Source organism: Tachysurus vachellii, chromosome 22 (genome assembly GCF_030014155.1).
Source record: "Tachysurus vachellii isolate PV-2020 chromosome 22, HZAU_Pvac_v1, whole genome shotgun sequence".
Classification (NCBI taxonomy): domain Eukaryota; kingdom Metazoa; phylum Chordata; class Actinopteri; order Siluriformes; family Bagridae; genus Tachysurus; species Tachysurus vachellii.
The window spans coordinates 8569583-8596983 of NC_083481.1; the positions used below are offsets into that span (position 1 = coordinate 8569583).

Consider the following 27401-nt stretch of genomic DNA (forward strand, 5'->3'; position numbering starts at 1 on the left):
ACAAACATGTACTAACATCTATTAAGACTGACATTGTAGTTTAGCTCTTGATTAGTTACAACCTTCCTTAACTTGTCATTAGTTCATATTTAAGTAAGCATTAATTCCGGTATTAGTGCAGAACTATTCATGTACTGTTATTGTAAAGTTTTACCAATGTAGCTTTGGGCCATTCAGATCAAATAACAAGCTCACAGACACAATTTGACATTGATTTGGCTAACACTACTCTTTCAGTCACATAAATATTCACTACCACAATGATGTGAATGCTTCTATTTTTAAAGCAACAAGGTTCCTAAATTAGGACACCAGCTAGAGTCGGTATGCTAATGCACAGTCAGACATGCTTAAACTCATGAGTCATCCTCTTTACAAGACTGCATGCTTTCAAGGTGATATTCGATGCATCAGCTTCGGCAGGCCAAATTACACATCACTGATGGGTCTACAGCATAATGAAATTTGCCACATGCTGCACAGTTCCTGGAAATGTCTGTGACATTTGTTAACCTGATTCAATGCAGGTCAACCTAAGTTTCACAGGAAGGTGTACAGTTGAAAAAGGAGAAAAATGTTCCTCACAATGACAGTTAATGTGAAATGATGTGAAATATGAGATATGAGACAGTGACATAACAGCAAATGAGCAATATCTTATCTTCACTCTCACCAGTAATCATAGTAAAGTATCTTACTTGTTCCACTCGGATATCATATTCTCCTTGGACCTTTTTCCCACGGAACAGTTTTGCCCTGAGAGAAAGAAAGGGAAGAAAACATTATAATCATTAAACCTGGGGCACACCACAAGATTAAGAATCACGTTTAAGATATATGATATAGTACTTTCCAGCAAGAACATCTTGGGATATCTTGGAAATCTATTCATACTTTCCTGACATAAAGCGTAGAAATATAATCAAAGATACTCAGAAAACAGCAGACATGCACCATGCAACTAAAGCTTGCTTTCATACGTCTACTAGGAAAACAAAAAAAATATGTTTTGTACAATTTAACTTGTCTTTCTGTCTTTTTCTTTGCTCATTTTAAATACTGGCATTTACTTCCCTTTAAATTCAAGTGGTAACTATAATACTATTACTATTGTAGTACTAAGTAGTGCAATTAATTGCACCTTAAAGCATATGTGTCTTTCAGGCAGTTTTGACATTGTATGGATATTTTGCTTAATTTTTGTCTAATCCAGGGTTGCAATGAAAACAATTAAATCAAATTCTACATTATGATGTGGATTTAAAATTTAGTCATTTTATAAATCCACATCATAATGTAGAATTTGATTTAATTGATTTCATTGCAACCCTGGATTAGATTTATATCATGTTGCTTTAGAAATGACAAATAATCAATAGACTATATTGAAACCAGGCCTGTTTGAGGCAAAAATATCATAGATAAATGAGACATAATCATTTGTACATTTGCTCAGAATAGTACAGTGTCTTGCATAAGTATTTGCCCCTGTTCAACTTTTCCACTTTTTGTAGTGTTCTAGGTCTGAAAAACTGAAACTTGAAACTTTCTCCAGAGTTTAGTAAGGGAACGTACCTAAACTAAAAACGTAATGAAGACCAAGGAGCTATCAAACCAAGAAGCTCTTTTCACATGATGAGACACATTCTGTTTAATTTCTGATTGGGTTTATGTTGGTAAGCATCTAGCCATAAAATTCTAACACCACATCATTTCACACTGTACATACAGTGGTGTGAAAAAGTGTTTGCCCCTTACTGATTTTTTTATTTTGGTCACACTTGTTTCAAATCATCAAACAAACTTAAATATTAGTCAAATATAACACAAGTAAACACAACATGCAGTTTTTAAATGAAGGTTTGTATTATTAAGGTAAAACAAAATCCAAATCTACATGGAGTCCCAAAGCTTTAGAAATGGCATTATAACCTTTTGGATTTTGTTTTAATAATAAAAACCTTCATTTCAAAACTGCATGTTGTGTTTACTTGTGTTATCTTTGACTAAAATTTTTATTTGTTTGATGATCTCAAACATTAAAGTGTGACAAAACATGCAAAAAAATAAAAAATCCGGAAGGGGCAAACAGTTTTTCACACCACTGTATGTGACTCCACAATGCAAGATTAACTCCATAAAGTCCAACAACTTCAGAGCTGGGTTCCGTATGTACAGTGCACCATGCAGTGCTATCCTTGCATTTAAATTACCAGTGTGAATCGTTCCTCTACCCAGGGTTAAATGCAGTGATTAGAACAATGATAACCTGGGGTTAAGCACAGTGTGAAGAGCCCAATCTTTATGAATCTCATAGAACACCATTAATTCTGTTGTTAAAAAATGGAAAGTTTATGCCTAGATGAAGCCGTACACTACAAACTGACATCAGGGTAAGAGGGAAACCAAGAGGCCCAAGGGTAATTATGAAGGAGCTGGAGAGATTGACAGCTCTGATGGTCAACTCAGACAAACACAATATCATCTTCAATATAATGGGGTATTTTTTGTACATTAATTTTATAATCCCAGTTAAGTTTCCAGTTACATGTTGCAACAATACAAAATGTGGAAAAGTTCAAAAAGCTTGTGTGTGGTTGTGCGTAATACTTATGCAAGGCATTGTAGGTAACCAAGGTATGAATGTCAGCTGCAGATCCTCAGTGTGTTGTACTGTACCTTTGTCAATTCTGTCTTATGTCTGGTACATGCATGCCTAGACAGCTTATGAAAGCAACAGTATAGCTAAGTAGGATACAACCTGTGCTAATCTTAATTCACCCCAGCTTTCAGTGATATTTCTGATGATGATATACACTATACTGCCAAAACCTGAAGTTGTTCAATGATGTTGAAAGTGCTGTAAGTTTTTCACTGCACAGAGCCAAGACATAAAATGTTTTGACAATCAAATCAATTAGGTTGATTATGTTCTTGGCTACACAAATGCATCTGTGACTCAGTAAAATGCTAAAAGTACAAAATAAAGTTAATCAATTTAACCTTTTTTCCAATATCTTTTTTACCCTCTAGAGTCGGATTTGGTGCATAGATTACACCCAGTCTGCAAAGCCAAATGGCAGCGATTCATCAACCAGAAAGTAGGTTATTATAAATGCAGACTGCAACATAGTGGTTCTAAAGAAATTAATTCAGTCAGTCTTTTTCATTAACTGTTATATTCAAGTCAGGGTCACATGGGATCCAGAACACGGGGGCACTGGGCATGAGGCAGGGATCCACAGTGAAACAATTCTAGTCTATCACAGGGCATCAAGCACACACACACACACACACATGCACACACTCTCTCACACCATATACACACACCTAGGCCAGTCCACTAGAATATTTTGGGTGGTTGTAGGAAACTTAAGAACCTAGAGTAAACTCTTGGAGATACACGAAGAACCTGCAAAACCCTTCACAGCTCATACTGCAGACAATGAAGCTGTGAGGGGGGAATGTTATCTGTGGTTCCATCTTGCTGCCTTGATCAAATGAAATTCTCAGGTAAATAACTGCTAATATACACAAGCAAAAAGAAATTGTTCTGTTTGGGTGAGCCTTTGTTCCATCTGTTTGTACCATTAACAAAATCACTCAATTCTGTTGCCACATTTTAAATCAGTGACTTAAACACTTGACTTTTATTTGTTTTATGTTCTTTGCAGGTTTATCCAGGTCTATTAAACACATACCGAATGACTTATGCGCATTTAATAGACGGACCAAATACAGAAGTTCAGATGAACATGATTTGACTTACTATGATTAACGTCATGAAATCAAGATATTTTGAACTGAAAAGATGTGGTTGAGGTAAACACTTGTTTACGGTACACTAAACTAAGATGATTGCTAACTTAAAGGTTCTAACAAAAGCAGACTTAATCGCAGTCTTTTAGCTTTTAATATAGTTACCCGTTTGCTTCATCACTGAATTATATTGTATTATATCTTATTGCATCAAGAAACCAATTGCATTGACTTGTTTTTTTTCATAGGTTGGATGCTTCATCATGTACTGAGATGCAAATTATACATAAATTGAGAAATACACACTCTTAATGTAAATCTGTTGCTACTTTTTGTATTTGTGTTACACAGAGATAAATTACTTAAAACAAATTAAAACGATCATACAAGGCCAGTGGGGCATGATATAACCCACACATCTGGCTAATTAGGACACAGGCAGGTGTTCCGGAGGATACTGTAGGTTGTCTATGTGGAATTAACACACACACACACACACACATACGGACACAAACAATCTGTCTGTGTACTTTTCATAATGTACTTGCACACAGACTTCACAGTTGGAGACAAAAAACACCACCCACGTGCAGACACCTATCCCACACCACACTAAGCTAATATATTCTGACTTCCCATTAGACTCAATCAATCTCACTTATTGTTCACTAACTTTCTACAACATGCACACACTGACACACTCTTCTTAACCACCCCTGATAAAGTCCAATAACCTGCTGTGTTGTTGGACAGCACTAATCAAACCGTGTACTGTGGGAGTAATCAGAGCTGTTCAAATCTCTCCAATCTCTGCCTACTATAACTCAGTGTTTATCGTAGTGAATTAGGTTAGCCTTTGCTATCAAGTCTGAGGTAATTAAGTTAGCATTCAGAAACAAATTTGTGGTAATTTAACATGGAGTCTGAGGTCATGTAGGTTAGCATTCCGAGGTCATTTATATCAGGACTGTGGTTATTTTGGTTAGCATTTGCTATCAAGTCTGAGGAAATTTGGGATAGCATCTGCTTCAAATAGGAGATAATTTAGGATATCATATGGTAATCTAATAATATATCATATAGGATATCATTTGGTAATCAATTGCTATCAAGTCTAAGGTCATTTAGATTAGCATTCACTATCAATTCTGTGGTAATTTATGTCAACATTTGCTATCAAGTATGAGGTCATTTACTGTAGGTTAGCATTCACTATCGATTCTGAGGAAATTTCCATTAACCTTTGCAACCTCGTTTCAAGTAATTAATAGTCTTTAGTAGTTTATTATTTGCTGCCTAGCATGAAGTAGTCTTGGTTACTATTTGTTACCTGCTCTGAGATCATTTTAAAGTTAATTAAAATGTATATTTAATTTAGAAACTTTTAGAATTTTTTTTATACATTTGATGTCTAGTATCAATTAATCAACAAATTTAGATTCATGTTTATCAAGTCTCATGTCACTTAAATTAGCATTCGCTATCAAGTCTAAGATAATTTACATAAACATTCACTATCAAGTAATTTAGGTTAGGCTTTTCTAGCTACACCCAAGTAATCTTGGCAAGCATTTCTCACCTATTCTAATCTTGAATAATTGAAGTTAGCATATACTAACAAGTCTAAGGTAATTTGGTGTTGCATTTATCACCAACGTTTTCTATTCTGTCTGATTTTAAGTAAACAAAAAGCTACTAATAAAACTGCTTAACAAGCTGCTAAGCAAATAAGTACATATTGTGTTCATGTGGTCTGGAGTGTCTGAGAGAAGAACAAAGAGATCAGTGGCTGCATAATGGCAGTAAATTTTGCAACTACTGTATCGTTATGAGCTTTTATACAACAAGGAATGATAGTGTATCTCACCGCTCATGGTGCTCATGTTTATATCACAAGGTTTTTGTTGCTGCTCTATAAACATTTGATCATTTTCCAGATGACAGTGTCAGGCTATCTCTTCAGTTTATGGCTTTTGCCTATTGATTAATAAACAACTTTTTTAAAGCGGCAAAAGGCAAATATGTATAACAATAGAATAACGTTAAAAAAAAAAAGCTAATCAAATAAAAACAAAACAAACAAAATTCACAAGGCAAGAAAATATAGGAAAATAATATGATTAAGAAAAAAATATATGCATTACTGTTTAAAATCTGAAATTAAACAAAACTGAATAAAATTAAAAATCATGTGCAAATAAGGTTTCAATTAATATAATATGCATAGACTTGCCTACTTAATAAAAAAAAAAAAATCCAGTCTTGAACTACTGCTTATTCAAAAATCTAACATATATGCAACAAAAATCAATTTTGGGAAATTCCACTGTAATATCCTTATAATTATGATAGGACTGAACATGTAAGAACTCATGAATTCAGTGAATCTTAAAACAGAGCTTTTTGGTTTAAACTATATAAAGAACGCTTTAATGAAAAAGATAGAAAGAAACTTTGATAGATACAGTCTGATGTCAGGAGGATTTGTAAGGTTTATGAAAGAAATTGAATGTGTATATCATAATAGCACATCAATTCACATATATCTCAGGAAACAAGACTTAAGGGATAAATGACATTCCGTGATTGTGTTGAATGCATGCGGCATACTCTTTTCTTCTCCTGAGCTCGCTCTTGGCAAAAACTTTCTTTTGGAATGTTTAGTCAGTTCTTTGGCATTCTTGGTATTGAGAAACAGGCTTTAACTTGCTAAGGACAAAAAACATTACAGCACTGAGCGACTATATTAATGGGTTTAAAATACTATAGATGCCATATGTTTTGTTGATTTAGAAGGCACAGGAATGTACAGCATACGTAAAGATTCTCATGATACCATACAGTAAGTGCATAAATAACTCTTTTTACTCAGAGAACTAAATATGGATGAACAGCAGTAGTGCTAGTTATGTTGAGGAAATAAATCTGTTTTAATTTTGTAATTAAAGCAGTCGTTAAGCAACAACTTGGAAAACAGCCTTTGAAAAGGGGCCCTGGAGTGATGCGACCAAAAACCATTTGCAGTGGTTTTGGAAGATCGTGAGTTCAAATCCACATGATATCACAGCCATCCAGGACTAGGAGCCAGTGGAGCAGAATTGGTCTGACTCTTTGGGTGGCTGTGATGGCATGCTCTCTTTTTCTCTCTCATTTTCTCCCTCTAGTAATAATTAATAAAGTAATAGTAAATAGTAAAGTATGCTATCTTTAGACAGTTTATTTATTGATAGGTGAGTTTTATTTAGGGGAATGTCTGCACGTTGAGGTATCTCCTGTTATCACTTACATTCTAGCTTAAAACGTTAACGTACCTAACTAGTCAGAATTTTTTTCTCTCTTGAAGGTAATGAAAACAGAAAATACAGCTTGTCTTGTTGCCGTAAAAAAACTGTAAAGACTTCCATGCTGAGGTTTGAAAACTCATATCCAAGTTCTGGTCTAAGTTGTTGCTATAGAAACTAGTATATTTCAATGGGAGCATTAATCTGTCTTGTAACCAGAACTGCTATCAGAGCCATGCTATTATAGAAACTTAATTAAATCTTCTGGACAATTAGAATTGAGAATTTAACTCTGCTGTGGTATCTGTTAAAATATAAATAAATTAAAGGCAGGTTCATTTGCAGGGCAAACCAGTTAAGTTTATAGATAAAGGACTCAGAGGCAGTACTATCAATTATAAGACAAATATGTTGAGCTGCATGTGCCCAATTATCGATCCAACTGATTAAGCTGTTGGATTTTCTTTTCATATGTAATCCACATTGCTTCCAATAAATCATACATTTCTCAATACGCTCACTGACATTTAGTGAGCAAAGGCTCACTAAAGCTAGACAGCTTCACATTGGAAAAACCAACTAGGTGATGCTCTTCCAATATAAAGCTGTACATTTTAGATTTCTCAAGGCTTAGACTACTGTTCTTGGCTGTACGGAGTGAAATTTGATTTGGTCTTCTGCTATAGCCCATTTAACTAGAGATAGAACACACATGCTTTTCTGCTCACCACAGTTTTAAAGTATGGCTTTTATCGTAGACTCAAAGCAGTCTGGTCATTCTACTCTGACCTTTCTTATCAAGGAGGCATCTTTTTAACCCCAAACCTGCTGCTCGCTGGATGTTTTTCTTGTTTGTTTTTGCTTGCTATTCCTTTTAACCTCTGGAAACTATTGTGTGTTAAAAATCTCAGGAGATTTTTAATTTCTGAAAAAACTCAACAACTACCCTGTCTGGCACAAACAAATGTTACCAATGAAAGTTGTGTTATGGCCCGTTACTTGCTCAGGGAATTAGTCATACATAATATATAATTATATATTTTAATGCATTTTTGGTCAATTTTTTGGCATTTCATTTTTAAATATATCTTGCTAACAACCACAATGATTTTGCAAATGTTTTCCAATCTCATAAAACAATCTCTTTCTTGGGTACAGAAAGCTCTGTGCACAACAGCGTTCAAGGACAGTTTAATTAGTTCTGAACAATACTATGAACAAGAGAAGTACAAATCAATGTCTCTCCAATCATGGCTGCTCCAGCAAGACTCACACAGAGCCAAGGCATTGTAATCCTTTATGCTTTCACTTACAGTAAGATAATATCTGCCCTAGTATGATGCACTTTCTGTCAAAAGTTTAGACATTTTGTCTCTGGTTAAAACTTTGACTAAAGTTCTTTTGTGTTACTTGTGTTGTGTTTGACTAAAGCACTTTTGTGTTACTTGTGTTTTACAGATTAATCACTATTAATACTTTTATTCACAGCATCATAAAAAACCTTACAATACTGTAGGTGTTTTTAATCTAGATATAATTGTTCCATTTGGATATTCACATTTTTAGTGTCCTGTCAGAGTTAGGCATGCTACTTTAGTGAAAGATATGTGGAATTCTTATGTATTAGTCTGCAAAATGACTTGTCACGATTTCAGCAATGGTGTTTTTTCAACCATATTTTCCTCATATTTCTGCAGGTTTGACACCTGTCAGACCCTCTCTACTGCAGGAAAGAGGACAAAAATATGCCCCAGTACAATTATCTGTTACATTGGCTGTGGAGTACCTGAGCATGTTCGCTCATCACATCACCAGCACATTGTGAGCTGAGTACTAATAGACCAGAGCACTAAATGCCATCTGCTCAGGTCTGGACTGGACTGAATATAATAGAAGTAAAATGTGTGTCCCATCAGGAAACTATGCTGCAGGCTCCAGAAATAAGACTCAAGGGGGGTAGCTCTTTCCTAATCCTTCTTTTTACAACAAAATAAAACCAGGATTAAGTGTTCTGCAGCTAGGTGGAGGACATGAGCAATCGCTTTGCATTCTCATTGTTTTGTCACAAGAGACAGAGAGACTCAATTTTCATAAATGGAACATGGGAATATGACACAATGTTTTTTAGGGCATCATTTCATTATTTATTTTTGCTCTTTGAAAAATAAGATCATTTTTGTTCATCTGGTATATTTAAAGGTATACCAGTGATTTTATGAAATCCAACCACAGATAGCTCTGTCTTTAACATTCTACTCAGACATTCTATTTATAGTGAATTTTTATTTCTAAAGATACAAAAACAGCACTATATTTATCTCTAACACCTTCCATTCTTTCCCCTAGAAACTGAGATCTTGAAGTGAAACCCACATCAAACAGTGTGAATTCAACACATCAAGCCTAACCAACACTTAACACATCAACCATTAATACCAGCTCTTCAGCCTCTCAGCAACATATCACAATAGATCTGCAATCTGATGGTTTATGGAGAAAAACCATAATAAATCTAACATACTTTGTTTCCTTTGCCAGCACTGTAACTGGTAGGGTTATCCACCTAATAATTCAATTCAATAATTCAATTTTATTTGTATAGTGCTACAGATAGATTCGGATAAATTGATAGCTTTAACATAAATTCCTTCTTTACATTGAGCATTGACCTTTTAGTCAGCATGAAGATCAACAATATATTCTATATTTATAATGCTGTTACACTACAGGCTGTATGCCTTTGAGCTTAGAGTTTTATATAAACTACAGTATTCTTTGCTGTCATTGTTTATCACAGGGTCTGCTTCATGGAAGGGGTCATGAATTCTAGTGCTGGTTAGAGTCCTGGGCAGTTTGTTGATTTATCTGCTCAAAGCCATTTTTTAGCTTAGTGTATTAGAAATTTTTTTATCTGGACTCTGACCCTTCAGGACTGTAAATGATTCACTTCAAAGAACTTCAAAGAACACTACATTCAATATAAGAAATAATTTAACAAACCAACATTTTCACATCTATATTTGCACATGTTTAGAACATTTTGGTTTTATTCTTACAATGTAAAACAGCACAATAATATCATATGAATGGGTCATACAGCACTATCACCATCTCCACGTTTTATAAATTATATTAACTATGTTCTCAACAGTATCTCAAAATGAACAAAACACAATATCTGGATACAGGGATATATGCAACACCATTTACAGCACACATAATTCCTATGTTCCATGCATATTGTGTGTGCATCCAATTTGGGTCACATTTATCAGACCATAGAATTAATCAGTACTGACCATATAGGAGCAGAGTCAATCATGCAGTGTTGTCACCAAATTAACAAAGATTTTTCTTGCATAAGACCACATAAGCTCTTTTTTTTTTTTGGTAATTGGTCATTTGTACTGATGGAGGAATTGACCATATGGGTGAATTTAATATCATGATATATGATGAGTCTATTATCAGCAAGTGTTTTGCATGTATAATACTATACTGTAAATTGAGTCAATTGCTCTGTTTGACATCATACAAATGCATCCTTTGCACAGCGAGCACAAATTGTCTTTCCTGTTTATGAGAGGTCACATCACTTTCACATGACCTACTTTTCTCTTAAAGGTTGCGTAATCATGCTTTTACACGGTGCTGAATTATTTTTTGAAAGCTTCATAAATTTAAGTCCATTCTCGGGTTTTGCTGAATGAGATCCATTAGGTGATTCTACATGAACAGTGGCAACAGTAGGCATCAAATCAAATCATTTTGCAAGCAAACAAATTTTAGGCAGCTTACTGATTTTGTTTTGAACCATTTGACATGACACAACTGAAATGAGCTGTGAGAAAGAATCTCTATACCTTTTTCTTCTTTTCCTCATATCCAGTTCATATAATTAATTAGGGCTCTCATCTTAGCATGTTCAGATGCTCTATCATGTCACTAAGAGAAAACAGGTGGTAGCCTCTGTCATGTAGCAGTGGAGATTTGACTAATGAGTGGGTAGAATATAGACAAACAATGTAAATGTAATGAAAAGTTACAAATGAAAGAAAAGCCAACATTAAGTTTCCTAGAAAGGCTTCCTAGATTTGAGCTTGAGTGTTTGTTGGAAAGATTCTGTCTAGCTATACTGGAGAGATAAACACCATTCGTCCAAGTGTATTAAAACATTTCAAGTCAAGTCATTTTGCAGGGACATGCTGCATTACAGCTGATTTAAATAATCAGCATTACAATACACTAACAAAGTAATCAACTGTACTTTAACAGCATGGACCATCGTTTTATTCTTTATTTTATATCTTTCTTTACGCCTTATTTTTCATATTGTATAATAACCATATTTATTGCAAATTAATCTATATCATAGACAATATTTCTTCCACTTGTTTTCACTTCAGTGGAGGAAAATTCAGACATTCATCACTATAACTTCACTATATACATTCATCATAACTACCTATGTCTTTAAAATGGATTCTAATGCACTTGTAAATGCAGTATACATATATATATATATATGTATGTATGTATATATATATATACTGTATGTATGTATGTATGTATGTATGTATGTATGTATTTATGTATAAGTCTGACGCCTGAGATAGGCACAGGCTCCCTGTGACCCGAGGTAGTTCGGATAAGTGGTAGAAAATGAATGAATGAATGAATGTCCTAGCAGAGGATCCAACAAACACAGCAGCCAATAGGCTTTATGACTTTATTAGCCATATTTATTATTTCTATGACAACACAGGCATTTATCATAGAGCTGTGATAAAGAATGACCACAATATAATTTTATATCATTTTAATGAGTACTGTAAAAGCATTAAAGGATCACTCAATATCCTCTTAAGGAGAAAATTCATTTCTCTCCCATGGAGAGGAAGAGGAACAAACCTTTCTGACCTACGCTCACTGAGTCAGAGACATAATGTAACATAAACTGAATCACACACATGAGGCTTTCAGTGTCTTAGCAGGTTTCTGGGAGATTTATTCCTGTCTAGTACAAATTTAACACTCCGCAATCATAATGGTAGCAGAGGTGGTTTGGGGGAGTGATGTTGGCGACCCCTTGTGTGTATGCAAGCAGGGTGTTTGGCATGCACAGTGGCACAGTGCAAAGAATTGCAGCTTTATAGCTCCATAGTCCTTGATTCGATCCTGAGCTTTGCTTGATCTCTGTGTGGAGCTCACATGTTCTGTCCATGTCTTGGTGGGTTTTCATTTGCCTCATAAATACATGCAAGTAGTTGGTTTGTTTGTACTAAATTGCCCAAGGTGGGAATGAGTGAATGCATGGTGCCCTGCAATGGACTGGTGTCCCATTAGAGGTGTTCCTAGTGTTCCCAGCAATGGACTGGTGTCCCATACCCAGTGTTCCCAGCATACGCTTCAGTTTCACTGAATGAATTATTGATCTTCATATCTCATGTATGATTTCAGCCTATGCAGACATAGACCCTCTATGAAGCAAAAATTTGTTTAATATTTATAATGTTTTAAGGAGATTATAACAAATATATATTCATGAGGTTACTAGTTAACTCTCCTCTATCACATGACAACTACCAACCAGGAAAAGTGAGGCAAACTCTTTCTACCTCAGATGTTCTTCCTCATAATCCATCAGAATATAATTGGTGTCAGTTGTTTTAATGGAAAATGGAGTATTGGAGTGTACATTGAAGTGGATATAAAAATCAGTCAAAATTAACAAACATAACTGAAGGTTATTAAGGTCAAAATGTAGATATTGTAATTGCAGCATAAAATCTCATAAATGAAAAGTCAGTAAACAGATCTGAAAAAAACAAAAAACACATGGATCTAAATAGGTATATGGCACATGTACATATTAATATGTATATAAAACCTCAGAGGCTTATCAGATTGCAAACCAGTTCACCAGTAACATATTTACAGTATTGGACCTGTGGCGCTGGTAAAATGAATTCGAAGTGGGCACCATCTGCCGCTCTTGGCATTAATATCCACAAAATGGACTCGGCAGTTTTGCGGGATTTTTTTTCATTTGGCCTTCAATGGCTGGATGAAGCTATAGCCTTAATTCTTGGCATTTAGTCTAAATGACAGGCTTTGACTGGAACAAAGCTGATTAGGGAGAGAGATGTGGCTGAAGACTCCAAATGATGATGTGGTTTTTGTGCCTTGAATGTCAGATGCTTTTAGTATGTTTTGGAGCAATTGTACATCAAAGTGCAATGTCAGACAGTTCTCAGGCAAAGGCAAATTAATAATCATTTATAATATATGAATGTTGTAATGCTCAGTGTGTAAGGGTTCTCAGTCTACAAGTAGGTCAAAACAACAGGACTGACTGATTATCGTCATTAAGTTGTGTCTCATTCTAGCTGAGGAGAAACATATTAAAGATAACAATAAAACTATACAACTATAATTCAATAAGAATTGTATCCAGTCCACTAAACAACTAGTAGACCTTTAATATTTTCATTTTCAAACGGAGAAAACATTTTCTTCCTTCTTGCCTTAATATGATTTCCAGAAGCTCCCCACTGTGTGAAGCATGTTTGACTTCAGAGGGCATGAGCCTGCATTAAAATAAGCAAAGGAATGTAAAAGTTCACTTGGATAGCTGCAAGAGCCAGACGTGCCCTGTTTAAAAAATAAGCAGCTCCCATGGTGGATCTGTGGAACACAGCTAACAGCATGGGATAGAATTAGCTGGATTAAAGCCAAGCTTTGCTTTATGCTAATATAAGGGGACGCATTAAAGCAGCCTATTAGGGAGTTTAATAACAAGAGCAAAAGGCTTGGGGATGTGATTGATCATCCTCTCATTATTTCAGTTATTTTTTCAGTTTTTATTATTACTATGCACCAACACACCAAGACAAATTCCTGTACATGTAAACCCTACAGTACCTGGCAATAAACCTGATTTTGATTAAGATTGAAGGCACAGTTTACAGTGATTTGCTGGTATCTAAAACTATATGATTAATGATCTAATCTTCAGTAATGGTGCAAACTTTTTCCAGAGAAGACCAGGAGACTTGGATTTCCTTGTGTAGTAGTCGTTATTGTAGAGACACGATGAACGTGAGTCTTCAAGTCAAGTACTGGCATGTGTAGTGCAGTCATCAAGTCTGACTTCAAGTTGTAATGCATTGTAATTATACACATTTTATGGGAGCAGGCCCTTCAGATAGAAACAAAACACTCGGGTGACAATCGAGGCATATAAGGTTGTAACAGCCCCACACCAGATCCTGGAATTTCACCCACCCTTAATCTCATCAACATAACAGTCTTACTCAGACCACTTCAATATCATAGGAATGAGTTCACCTCTTATGCTTGCCTTTCCTTCTTGACTCATGCCTTGAAACAAATAGCCACCTTAAACAATGTGACAAATTGCACAAAGAGACAGATGATATCTTTACCTTTAGTTACCTTTCCCTTTCCATTCATATAAATGTGAGACCGGAACCACAAACCTAATGTAAAGTTTGAATTTAACCAGCATTGTCACTTGATTTGGCTTCTATATGATACAACAGGAAATATGCTAAAAATAAAGGAAATTAAACAATGACTTAAAATTAATTTCCTACAGGAACCTCTGACTGTTGTTGAGTGTGATGAAAAATGTGTTTTCAAAGTATGAAAATTAAATAATTCTGTGATCCTTAACGATCCTTTCTGACATCACAGTGTTAGACTGCCTATATTAGTTTTATTAAAAGAAATATATCCGAACTACCTCGGGTCACGGGGAGCCTGTGCCTATCTCAGGCGTCATCGGGCATCAAGGCAGGATACACCCTGGACAGAGTGCCAACCCATCGCAGGGCACACACACACTCATTCACTCACGCAATCACGCACTAGGGACAATTTTTCCAGAGATGCCAATCAACCTACCATGCATGTCTTTGGACCGGGGGAGGAAACCGGAGTACCCGGAGGAAACCCCCGAGGCATGGGGAGAACATGCAAACTCCACACACACAAGGTGGAGGCGGGAATTCGAACCCCGACCCTGTAGGTGTGAGGCGAACGTGCTAACCACTAAGCCACCGTGCCTTGTAAAGAGAGTTAATGAGTGAGGGAATGCATGTCAGTATGTAAGAGTGAATGAATAAGTAAGTGAGTGAATGTGTGTGGAAGTGAGTTAAGGAGTGCATGTGTGTGTGTGTGTATGAGAGAGAGTGCTTAAATGTGTGTTTGTGTGTGATATGGTGTTTGTGTGAACAAAGTCTTTATCTATATGAATAATTTTGCTCATCAACTTCACTCAGGATAGCAGTGTATAGATTATGAATGCATTTGAATTAGAATAAATTTGGTCACAAATCCTGGTGTTTCAACTGAGAAAGATCTAAAGGTCTTTCCCTATTAGGAGGAGTTTTCAATGCAGTGCATGTAATTTTATTAATTAGATGTAATACATTTGAATGTCATATATATACATGTACATTAAAGATAATTTATCTTGGTTTTCTACAATGTTAGGAAACTAGGCAAAAGGTAAATGCATTAGGTTTCTACGGGTTCATTGGTTTCACTCTGAGGGACTCTTAAAGGTTCTACAGTGTGTAGAAACATACAACACATGGAAGGTAAAAATAATTTAATTATCTAATTAAACCTTAAAGAACCCTTGAATAATTAATAGCCTTTTTACAGTACATTTCATTCTACTCTAGTAGAAACCCTGGTTTAGTAATGCTGGTTAATTTGTAGTAGGAGGTCAATTACAGAGCAAGAAAATAAAATTGTTAAACAGGCGGATCTAGATGAATCACAGTGTTCCATACTGCTGACATTTAAATGCCATGTGTGTATTTTGTAACAGAGAACCTTTTGTTTAAAAATATAGCACATAGCTTTAATATATGTCACTAGGAACACCAAATGGAATTTGACTATTACTAAAAATATATGATGAGGGTTTATTTCTTGAATATCTGTAACGACATTATCATGGTCATGGTCGTAATGGCTTCAGAGCCTTTCTGGGAATACTGTGTGTGACCTGGAAGAACAAACACAAGACACCAGGCATACATATATCCACTCATAAAACCTAAGGGCAATTGGCATCAATTAGCTATCAAAGCATAGCCATCAGCGTGCTCTTGGCCTGTGACAGAAAACCACGCACTCAAGGATACTTGAACCCACACAATCATAAGGAGAATACACAAAACTCCACACAAACAGCAACAAAAGCTCAGGATTGAACCTGCAACCATGGAACTTTGAGGATGCAGTGCAGCAATAAGACGTCCTGAGATTTTGAGGTTTAAAGCACCACAATGTCACTAAAAGCTTGGGAAACCGGCATATTCGATTCAATTAGATTAGATTCAACTTTATTGTTGTTGTACATGTACACATAAGATGCAAAACATCATATTTTCCTACAATTTAATGACTAATAATGGCACAGACAAAGCTAACAAACATAGAACAGCTATGAAATAAGGAAAAGTAGTCAAGCAAATGTTCCACCAAAGACATAGCAGCTTTATTAACTGGATATTATGGCTTTTTATATGCCTGCTTCATCAACTGACTACAAACCAGGCAGTAGGCAATATTACATTAGTATGGCTAGACAAAAAAAAAACCACAAATTTTATTGGATTCTATTCATCCATCTTCAAAATAAATGAATGTACATGCTTTTAATGAGATGCAGTGCACTATTGATCCACTCAGTAGGTAAAATATTTCCTGCTTTAAACAGTTAATGCATAAAGGTCAGGATTTTTTGCACTGTTTCTATTTCAAGCAGAAAATACTTTCATGTTCAAATGGGTGGTGTAAAAAGATTTTTTTCCATCTTTTTTTTTATCTCTGACACTTTTCAGGCTATTGGGCAGAATAAAACATTTGCAGCTGGTGCTTTCAACCATGTAACATGCAAGCACATGTCTCTATGCAGAGCTCTACTCTGCTACTTCATTTCTTTAGCTATTTAATTAACTGCTGATAGACAACAGTGTGGTAGGATCCTGAGCCTCTTTAATTAGTTTTTTCCTGCTCTGCTCCAGTCAAGCATGAGGCACGGTCAAGCACAATATATCAAAGCTAGAATTCTTAGCCATTTTGCAAAGAGTGAAAAAGTTTCTAAAAAAAAATTAAAAAAAGCATAGAAAGAATGCTAAATCAGCATATGCTCAACTTTGTTTCTCAGGTCCTACTGCACAGCTGAAATATATACTGTATAGAAAAGAATGTACTTCAAATCAGAGTCTTCATATTAAAGGTAGTGAAATAAAAGGGTCCTTTAGAATGAAATGACCAATATTACCTACAACCAAAACCACCCAGCAGTGACTGAGGTGTAGCTCAAAAAGAAGCTAAATACTCATTCTTGTTTAAATAATTCTCAATTCTTGCAATCGCCATTTTAACCGCTTTGGACCTCTAGCGCTGGGTCATCAACTGGCAGATCTAGCCAAGTATTTTAGCAGATGAGTGAGCCAAATCCTTAGGAGAAAAATCTATCAGAGAAGATAAACATATAAAAATAACTTTCTGTAGCAACATTTTTTCAAAACAAACTTTCTAAGCATGAACCATTGAGCACCTTCTGCAGCAGATTTCTGTCTGAATTTTGCATTTACTTAAATTATTTAGCTGAATGCAGCTTATCAGGGCAGAGACCAGAGGCCTGGAAAAAATAGCACAAAAAGGGAGGTACTTATATATTTTATATGCATATATCAGATTTTTTAATTTCCTAGTCTAATAAGTGAGCATATTGGTTGTTTAAAAATAATTATTGCTTTAAAACATAAATGGACAAAGAAATAAACTATGCTTTTATTGAAAAAACTGGACATGTCTCATCGGTTCAGAGTGCATGTCGTTTGTCAGAACATGGAAACATGAAATACTATCAGGAAACAAAATATAATCACTTCAAATGCCTTTTGTGCTTCACTTCTTTGTACACTTCAAATAATCATATCCTAGAATGTGGAAACACTAGCTATCTATTATTCTCTATTATAAGATGTTCAATATGATGTTCGATAAAATAAGATGTATAATAAAATAAAATAAGGTGTATATAAGATGTTCGATAAAAGAAATATAAGCCAAGAGTATTTCTAGCCATTGTTGTTTTTTCCATTAATTTCTTGTTCAATAGGCAGATATTTTTTTAACATTTACTCATAAAATAAAGCAAGATTATCGGAACACAGATATCTGAAATTTAAAAGCCTCATATAAAAAATAATATATAACATATTAAAAGTTTCTAGTCTTATAAAAGGAAATAATATATATGTTTATTTAAGACCTTTTCAGAAGTTAGGATTTTTTTTTTTTCAGTGTTGCCACACTTGATGGCCATTTTTGTTCCAGGATTTAAGAGTCGATGCAGTTGAAACCAGATCATTCATAACACTAGCCTTTTCTGCATATTTCTAAATCTCAAATCTTGAAAATGGTTTTGGAAAAGATGTAAAGATACAATATCATGTTTGCACAGCACTTTTGCCTCTGATCAACTTTAGGAAGCCATAAAAAATGAATAGTTAATAGTAATAAAAATGATAGTAGCATTAAAAGTAAATAGTGCTTTAATTCAGGCATAATTGCTTATTTAGACAATTGTAAGCAAGGGATTTTAGGTAATTGGACCTGTATCATTTTTAAATCAAATACCATCCTCTCTAGAGGGAAGCTAAAGGCTTTTACAGCTTACGGAGTTAGATTTAGCATTGCAATTAATACAGCAAAAAGCATAGCAGATGCTTTTAGGTTGCAGATTAGGTTGCTTTTAATTGTGAAATGATTCTTCAAAATGCCCTTTTGCTGTTACTGCTGGAATATTTTGGCAGTTCCTACAACACAGCTTGCAAATAATGCATTCAAACTCATGTTAGGTTTTAGCATCCGAAATTTGTACATTTAGAGTATGCTCCATTACAGTGAATTAGCCAGTATTATCCTTGCTAACAAACTCATCAAAACAATTGAAATACTCTAGTAACATTAACTGCATATACATCTTGCATGCTTAAATAATTAATATTTCTTGTATTCACCATTTTAACCACTTTGTACCTCTAGCACTGGGTTATTAACTGGCAGAGCTAGCAAAAGATTTTAGTTCATAAATGAGCCAAATAATTGAAAATAATTTCTATCAGAGAAGTTAAACATATAAAAAACTGCAACATTTTGGAAACAAATTTTCCTGAACATGAACCACTGAGTCTTCTGTAGCAGATCTTCTGTTGTATTTCTCTAATTTTGAATTGTATTTATTATTTGTTCAATGTCTATTCTGAGAACAAACCAAAACCTCCACCCTGTAACAGACCTGTGGGAAACTTCTGCCACGATGAAGGGCTAGAGGACGTGTCATCACTGCACAACACACAATGGTCTACCGGTTAATTATTCTCCGGACAGCAGAGGAGACAGACAGGGTGGTGGGAGCAGAGACAGAGACACACATGGGAGAAGGTCCAGGTTGAACACAGAATTAAGAAGTGTAGACGTAAGTCTTTGTTCTATTAATAATGTAATTGTTCCTGAAAGCGCTTCTTAAATATATATATAATGCTATAATGCACGGAATACTGAATGTAAAACCAACTCCCTTGCCTTTCATAAACATTCTGTTTAATTTGAAAATTCTAAGGCATCGTTCTGAAAGACGTTCCTATAATTTTGAGTACACAGATGCTTTAATTTGTCAAAAATAGGCTTTTTGCAAATCTAAGTCCCATGTCAGCTGTATGGTCTGGTCTTTATTAGCAATCATTTGAAGACTACTGTTGAGTCCATGGTGAATTCAGAGTTTGTGCTGACCCATTAGTATCTCAGGAGCTCTTAGTCACACAATTATAAACTGTTGTAGAAAAGAAATTATTTACATTTACATTCTTTACTGTCCAGTGTCACCCAAATGAGGATGGGTTCCCTTCTGAGCCTGGTTCCTTTCAAGGTTTCTTTCTTATATCATCTCAGGGAGTTTTTCCTTGCCACCATCACCTTCAGCTTGCTCAGTAGGGATAGATGTTAGAGATATATAGTAACATAATTTTAAACTTTATTTATTAATTTATTTATATTATTTGTATTTATTTATTTTTTTTCTGCTTCTATATTTCTGTAAAGCTTCTTTGAGACAATGTGAATTGTTAAAAAAACTATACAAATAAACTGAATTGAATTGAACTGAATTGAGTTGGGGGGGCACGGTGGCTTAGTGGTTAGCACGTTCGCCTCACACCTCCAGGGTTGGGGGTTCGATTCCCGACTCCGCCTTGTGTGTGTGGAGTTGTGTTCTCCCCGTGCCTTGGGGGTTTCCTCCGGGTACTCCAGTTTCCTCCCCCGGTCCAAAGACATCATGCATGGTAGGTTGATTGGCATCTCTGGAAAATTGTCCGTAGTGTGTGATTGTGATAGTGTGTTTGTGATTGTGATTGTGATAGTGTGTGATTTCAATTGTGAAATTGTCCGTAGTGTGTGAGTGTGATTGCGTGAGTGAATGAGAGTGTGTGTGCCCTGCGATGGGTTGGCACTCTGTCCAGGGTGTATCCTGCCTTCATGCCCGATGATGCCTGAGATAGGCACAGGCTCCCCGTGACCCGAGGTAGTTCGGAAAAGCGGTAGAAAAAGAGTGAGTGAGTGAATTGAGTTGAAAAATGTCAGTTGTACTATTATTAGCTTACAATTATTATCTAATAGATGGCTTCTCACAGAACTGGCAGTGAAAAGGCATAGCACACAATAGGGTAGAATATGTAAAAGAAAAATACATGCACCCAACAACATATCTTGTTGAAGAGCCTCAGGGAGAAAGTCACAGATAAAGCTCTTTATTCTCTCAGCTCATCCAAGGTCACTGTCTTATTTTTCACTACAGCTGCTAAAAACGCAGCTGCCCATGAGAGAGTTCCCATCATCATAACAGCAGTGGCCAGGAATCAATGGTATATGAGCTTAAGAGATAAAATTGGCAGAGATTACCACAGAGAAAAGCACACGCCTCATTAGTTATGCAGTGTCCCTCATTCTGTTACACTAATCTGCATTTGCCAGTAAGAGAAGAGGGAGTGCCTGCGTCGTGACTAAAAGCTGCGTCAAAGGAAGAAGCATCCATTTACTCCCAACTCCTCTCCTGAAATCAAAATGGGTATTAGTCAAAAGCATGTAATCATGCCATTATGCTTAAATGAAATTATAATCAAGCAAATATGTTATCATGTTTATCCTGCTGAGCAAAGATAGACTTTTAAGAAAAGATGCTATTTGTGAAAAATTGTTTATGAGCAGAATAATTGTTTATGAGTCACTTAATTTTTCTCCATCATATTATTTATCCATGGAAACCATCCCACTATATATCAATAATATCATTCTACCAACATTACCAAGCAACCAAAGGGAATGATTCACTCCCCTTCACTCCACAGTACTCCCTTTACCATCACTCTTCCATCTCTTTCCCTCTGGAGCTTGTTTGGCATGACATTTGCTGAGGGAGCATGTATTGCATGTCATCATATCCACCATCAGTAATTCTCATTTCACAACCATGGCTCATCTGCCCCTCATGTTTACTTCTCTACTCTTTTTCTTGTTTGATGTTCGATATTTGATCCGCAGGCGATTCTACGGGGTGACACTAGGTGTGATGGTGAAGAAGGCAAGCCTTCCTGTGCAAACTAAATTATTTATCCAGCGGAGTCTGAGAATCAATACTGCCGAAAATTTTCTTATTTTGTTTGTTGTGCACTGAGGGGCTCAGCTTTTCAGTGTTTTAAATCAGATGCACTTTCTGAAACACCCATAGACCTTGAGCTAGCTCTTATCAGCATGAATTAATCATGCAACAACACAACAAGGCAGGGAACAAATGAGCAGCTGAAATCCAATTTGCTTGTTCTCACAAATGTATTCAATCAGGCATCATAGGGCTCCTAATTTTCACTACTAGTTCTGACAGCCTACTTGATTTCTTGATTTATTATTGTTTTATAAGAAAAGCCACTCGAAAATCATGCATATTAATTTGTATACTAAACATTGATGAACACTTCAGTGGCACCTGAGATTCATTTTGCAATGACATTGCTTAACTGTTTCCTACATTACCCACAATGCTCTTTGAGTACTTGCTGATAATGGTTCCAATAGGAGTTATTTTTTATTTGCCTAAAGAGATTGGGGCAGCAGAGCTTTAGTCCATTTTGTCCAGCTTCCTCACCTCCTCATCTGTACACACAGCTCCCAAAGCTTCAATTTTCATGCTAGCACCACTGTTAGGTTCCTAGTATACAAGGTGTTGTACACCAGAACATTGTGTAGCTAGGGGATGGTTAAGTAGCTACTTAGAAGCTAGCTAGTGTTGGTTGCTATTGCTTTTGTTAGCTAGTATTCCCAGCTCTTCAGTAATGTACCCAAAATGGTTTAGACTATAAATGTTTCTTCAGTGTTATGAAAAAAATAAGTCTTTTAAGTATCATTCTTACTCTAAGCCTACAGCCTTTTTTTAAAACTGTAATTCCTAAAACGTTGTAGAAATGCTGTATCGATATTTTTAAAGGTTACATAAAAACGTTTTATCCAATATAGCTTGAATTTTCTGGAATATCAATAGAAGGCTATTCAACAAAGCACAGCACTATAATATTCAGAAGACAAATCTAAAATTGCAGAGCCGTCACTCTAAAGAAAGCATCCTTCAATAAAGATCTGCTTTTTTATGAAGGATTGCCCCAGTGCAACTCAAACTGCTTTCTTATTGGTTTAAAGCACACATTTGTGCCTAGATTTTACCTAAATCTAATCAGTACCTTCCATCGATCTCAGAGATGTAAACTGCCAGACAAAGTGATTTTCTACAGAAACAGCTGAGTCAAATCTTGTTAAATGGGTTGCAATCCTATTTGTCATCAGGGTCTGAATCTCATAGTACTAGGTTCCAAATGTAAGGGATTTGTCTTGGTGAGTGCACATGTATTTGACATGTAATGTACAAAACAGACCAGACAAGACAGGTGCACAGGCTATTAACAAATATTCTAGAAAACTATGAAATTTTACAATATACATGTAAATAGAATAACTGAATAAAAGTTTAGCTATAAAGAAGCAATTGTAAATGTCACCAAAAGATGAATTAGTGAATATGGTAAAAAATCCCTAAGCAAAATGTAATAATTTTAACACAAATCATCAGTCTGAATGAGCAGGAATGACACCACTCTTGGTGTCCACTATGCCACATGAAAGATGGATCTTTTTATTGGTTCTATCTGTAAATGGAACATCCGTGGGCTGTATATCATGTCTACTATTTAATAAAATGCCTGTCTTGCTGGAGAATAAAATCTAGTTCCCAGAAAGCCACACTATAGCTTGATAATATTCTCTGAAGCCTTACTGAAATGTATGGGTAGAGAAAACATCTATCAAAAGCAGGTTAGCGCTAAATCAGTAGTCAAAGTGGGCTGTAAACCACAAGGCAGCATTGTCAGGGTTCTACACATATTCTCCAGCATGAAGAAGTGGGTACGTGACTGACCTGAGGCTGATGATACATCACAGTGTCTTGTGTGTGTTTATATTAGAATATATGTGTGTGAGTATTGGTGGGTCTGAAAGACAGCTCCTGTGTCATCCACTTTCCATGAGTGTGTGGGTGCTGAAAGATTGATGGGAGCACACCTACACAGTTGTATCTACTGCACAGGCAGCTTACGACAGACACGGTATCTCTTAATCTGCCCTATATGCCTAAAATTGTCAGTGCCAAAGCACGGTAATTTAAATTCATGACTTCACTGACCTTCTCGTTTAAATCCATTGATTCTCTTTGCTTTGTTGGTGAAGGAGAATGTGGGTTCAACAATACATTTTCATTCATTTGCCATTGGACAGACAAACAAAGAGGAAAAGGTTTAAACAATGTCAATTAAACATTATAGTGAGCTCTTTAGAAAATGGAGAGGTAAATTCTGAGTAAATGTGTACCTCAGATTTCAAACTCAAAATATTCTTCATTCCCATTGATTATATAAATACTATAGAGATGACTGAATCTTTCAACACAAATTTCTTAAATGTTTCCAGCTACAAAACAAACTGTGGCTGGCTCTGTAGTGTTACCATAGCAATCTACTTAACCAATGCCAGATAGCATGAAATCGAACTGCAGCATGCAGTATGAAATAGCGAGCAGAATAATATTTTTTCTTTTCTTTTTTTATTTAATTTAAATTTTAAAAATAAAATGTATTTTATTTTTGCTTGTTTGTTTGTTTTTTGCCATCTTTTTTTATAAGGCATACACCCCAATTTACACATTGGGGTGTATGCTTTATACTGCACATAGTATAAGGACATACTGCACATACTGCACATGGACAATTTAAGGACAATTACAAAAGCATTTTTAATTTTGTAGTGCCAATATCCTTTCACATATATTTTCATATATTTTATATAGTTTATACCACCCTACGCATTTATGTATATACAAATATTTTCATATATTTTATATAGTTTATACTTTGTATTTATCTACCTACTTTTGGTTTTATTTTTATCCTTAATTCCATTCCTTTCTATGTTTGAAAACCGGACAGGCGTAACAAAGCATTTCACTGCATGTCGTACTCTGTATGTATGTGTATGTGACAAATAAAATTTGATTTGATTTGATGTATCCATTTTGCTAGATTCCTATAACATTATATCTGGCAGTTCCATTTGTGGTGAAGCAGCCTTATATGCTCTTGCCAGTATAACTAAGTCATCATGTTTGCTTCAGAATGCAAGCACTGCTATTTTCACGTTCTCGAAAATGCAAAATAGGCTTATTTTATAGCGTTCAGCCAACATCTGGTAATAAGTAAAAAGAAAATCTGCATGTGTGGTATGACCTTGAACGAACATTTTATGCAAGTGCAATCAGCTTGAAATAACACTTTTAAAATATTCCAAAGATTTAAGCTGCATTTAAATGAAATTACATTTAAAGGAAATGTACAATCTGGACTGTCTGGTTCCAGCTGCCATACGTGGGGGGTAGATCTGTGAAGATTTGGGTAAATATTTCTTGGTATTTTGCTGGCCCCATCATTAGCCTACATGGAGTAATCAGAATTTCTCCTATGGTTAAAATGTTGGTTCTATACAATGATACCATTTTTCAATATGATAATTCACACAGCCAAACTAGTACAATCTTGGTTTGAGGAGCACCAGTATGAACTTTAACATCTGCCCTGTCCAGCTCAATCACCTGACTTCAATATTATCGAATCTGGAAAATTTTGGAGATAAGAGAAACTTAGGAGGTTCCCTGCTCCAATCTCTCTGAAACAACTAGAAGATTATGCTAGATGAATTGTATAAAATTCCACTAGGTGATATTCAGAAGGGGCGGCACGGTGGCTTAGTGGTTAGCACATTTGCCTCACACCTCCAGGGTTGGGGGTTCGATTCCCGCCTCCGCCTTGTGTGTGTGGAGTTTGCATGTTCTCCCCGTGCCTCAGGGGTTTCCTCGTGGTACTCCGGTTTCCTCCCCGGTCCAAAGACATGCATGGTAGGTTGATTGGCATCTCTGGAAAATTGTCCATAGTGTGTGATTGCGTGAGTGAATGAGAGAGTGTGTGTGTGTGTGTGCCCTGCGATGGGTTGGCACTCCGTCCAGGGTGTATCCTGCCTTGATGCCCAATGACGCCTGAGATAGGCACAGGCACCCCGTGACCCGAGGTAGTTCGGATAAGCGGTAGAAAATGAGTGAGAGTGAGTGAGATATTCAGAATTTGTACAAACCTATTCGGAAATGCTGTTTTAATACTTTAATACTGTTACTAAGTTCCAGTTCTTAACTTTACTCTATTAGCTAGGAATATAAATATGTCCTTTCTTTCTGAAACCTTTTACTGTAAATTCAGGTGTGGTTTTTGTGTATGATTAAGTTTTTCTTTTCAATTTCTAGGCAAAGCCTCTGCTGAATCATGGCAGGGAGAATGGCATACTCACTGACCTGTGGGTGAAGAATAAAGCTGCTAGACAAAAGCTCAAACTTTACCAAGACCTTCATCTGCACTCTGACAGCACAGAATGTACTGCATGCTTCCTCTCTTTTTTTTTATCTATTTTTATCGTATTTATTTGGAAGTTCTTTTAAAACAGTTTAAAACAGTCTGGACAGAACTTTCTTATTGAAGTTTGCTAGTATCACAGAAAATAGTCTAAAAACAAGCTATCATTGAAAAAAAATTAAAACAGTCATGTAACTAGCATGCATTTTTAGACATAGTCACGTAGCAGGGGAGATTTAATTTGATGACAATAAAAGGTTACATTTCAATCAGTGATCTGTGTAAAATTAGTTAATCAATTAGTGATCTGTGTAAAGATTTATTGTTTGAGAGTAACTGAATGTTTGAGAGTAACTGCACTTTGAATGGTTATGCTAGCAACTTCATTATGCTATGCTCTCATTTTCTCTGCAAACATTACTGACAAAATTAGACTATTTTGAGCAAGTGATGCAACTCATTCACATTAGGGAAAATGTCAGTGTGTAAGAAACTACAGGATACAAAAGATCAATGTTAGCATAAGGAGAAACAGAGTAGGAGAGTGTGCTTTTTACAAGGCATGACAGCTCTGAATGTTATTATTCTAAACAGAATCAGCAGTGGTTATAAAAACAACATATGTTAACAGAATAAAGAGGATTTTAGCTTCAGGCCTATAGGCATAATGAGATTTTTTAAAAATGAAAATACTCTATTCCGAAAGGCAGATAAGCAACTCACTGAAAATTCAATTGAAGAGAAATATGAATTTCTGTCAAACCTAAACTTCATACTTCATTTTTTCAACATCAAGATTTTACAGTTTTAACAACAACCTACAGACAAGTAATGCTATACTGTATATATTATGCAGTACCTATTCATAAAATAATATAAAACTGATTCGTCTGAGGTATTGTATTATTACAAACCCCAAAGGGGATATTTGAATAGAAACAGTTGCTAGGTTCAAGGTCAAAATATCCCTCTAAATCACTCAATGGACTGTAATTACATGTAGTTAAAGTAACTAAAGGGGCTTTATGATCATAAACACATACTACAGAATGTCACATCTGCATGGTGATGACACTAATGAATGAACACGAAGATAATAAGATTAATCCCAATGACCAGATTTGCCTCAGATTAAAAGGTTCAGAAAACTAGGGCTCTTAATAATCACCAGTATCACAAGCATCCTCACACCACGCTGCATACAGAAAAGGTTAATGGCATTAGTATTAAATTGATAAGTCCATGTCCTAGCTGGTAA

At 35.6% G+C, this 27401-nt stretch overlaps 1 protein-coding gene across 1 annotated transcript in view; it reads right to left on the reverse strand.

Moving 5' to 3' along the window:
- Positions 1 to 27401, reverse strand: part of syn2b (synapsin IIb) — a 61126-nt gene that overhangs the window by 28007 nt on the left and 5718 nt on the right. Inside the window, exon 2 of the mRNA XM_060858147.1 lies at positions 699 to 756. Coding sequence (XP_060714130.1) covers positions 699 to 756 — 58 coding nt within the window. The remainder of the gene's footprint in view (positions 1 to 698; positions 757 to 27401) is intronic.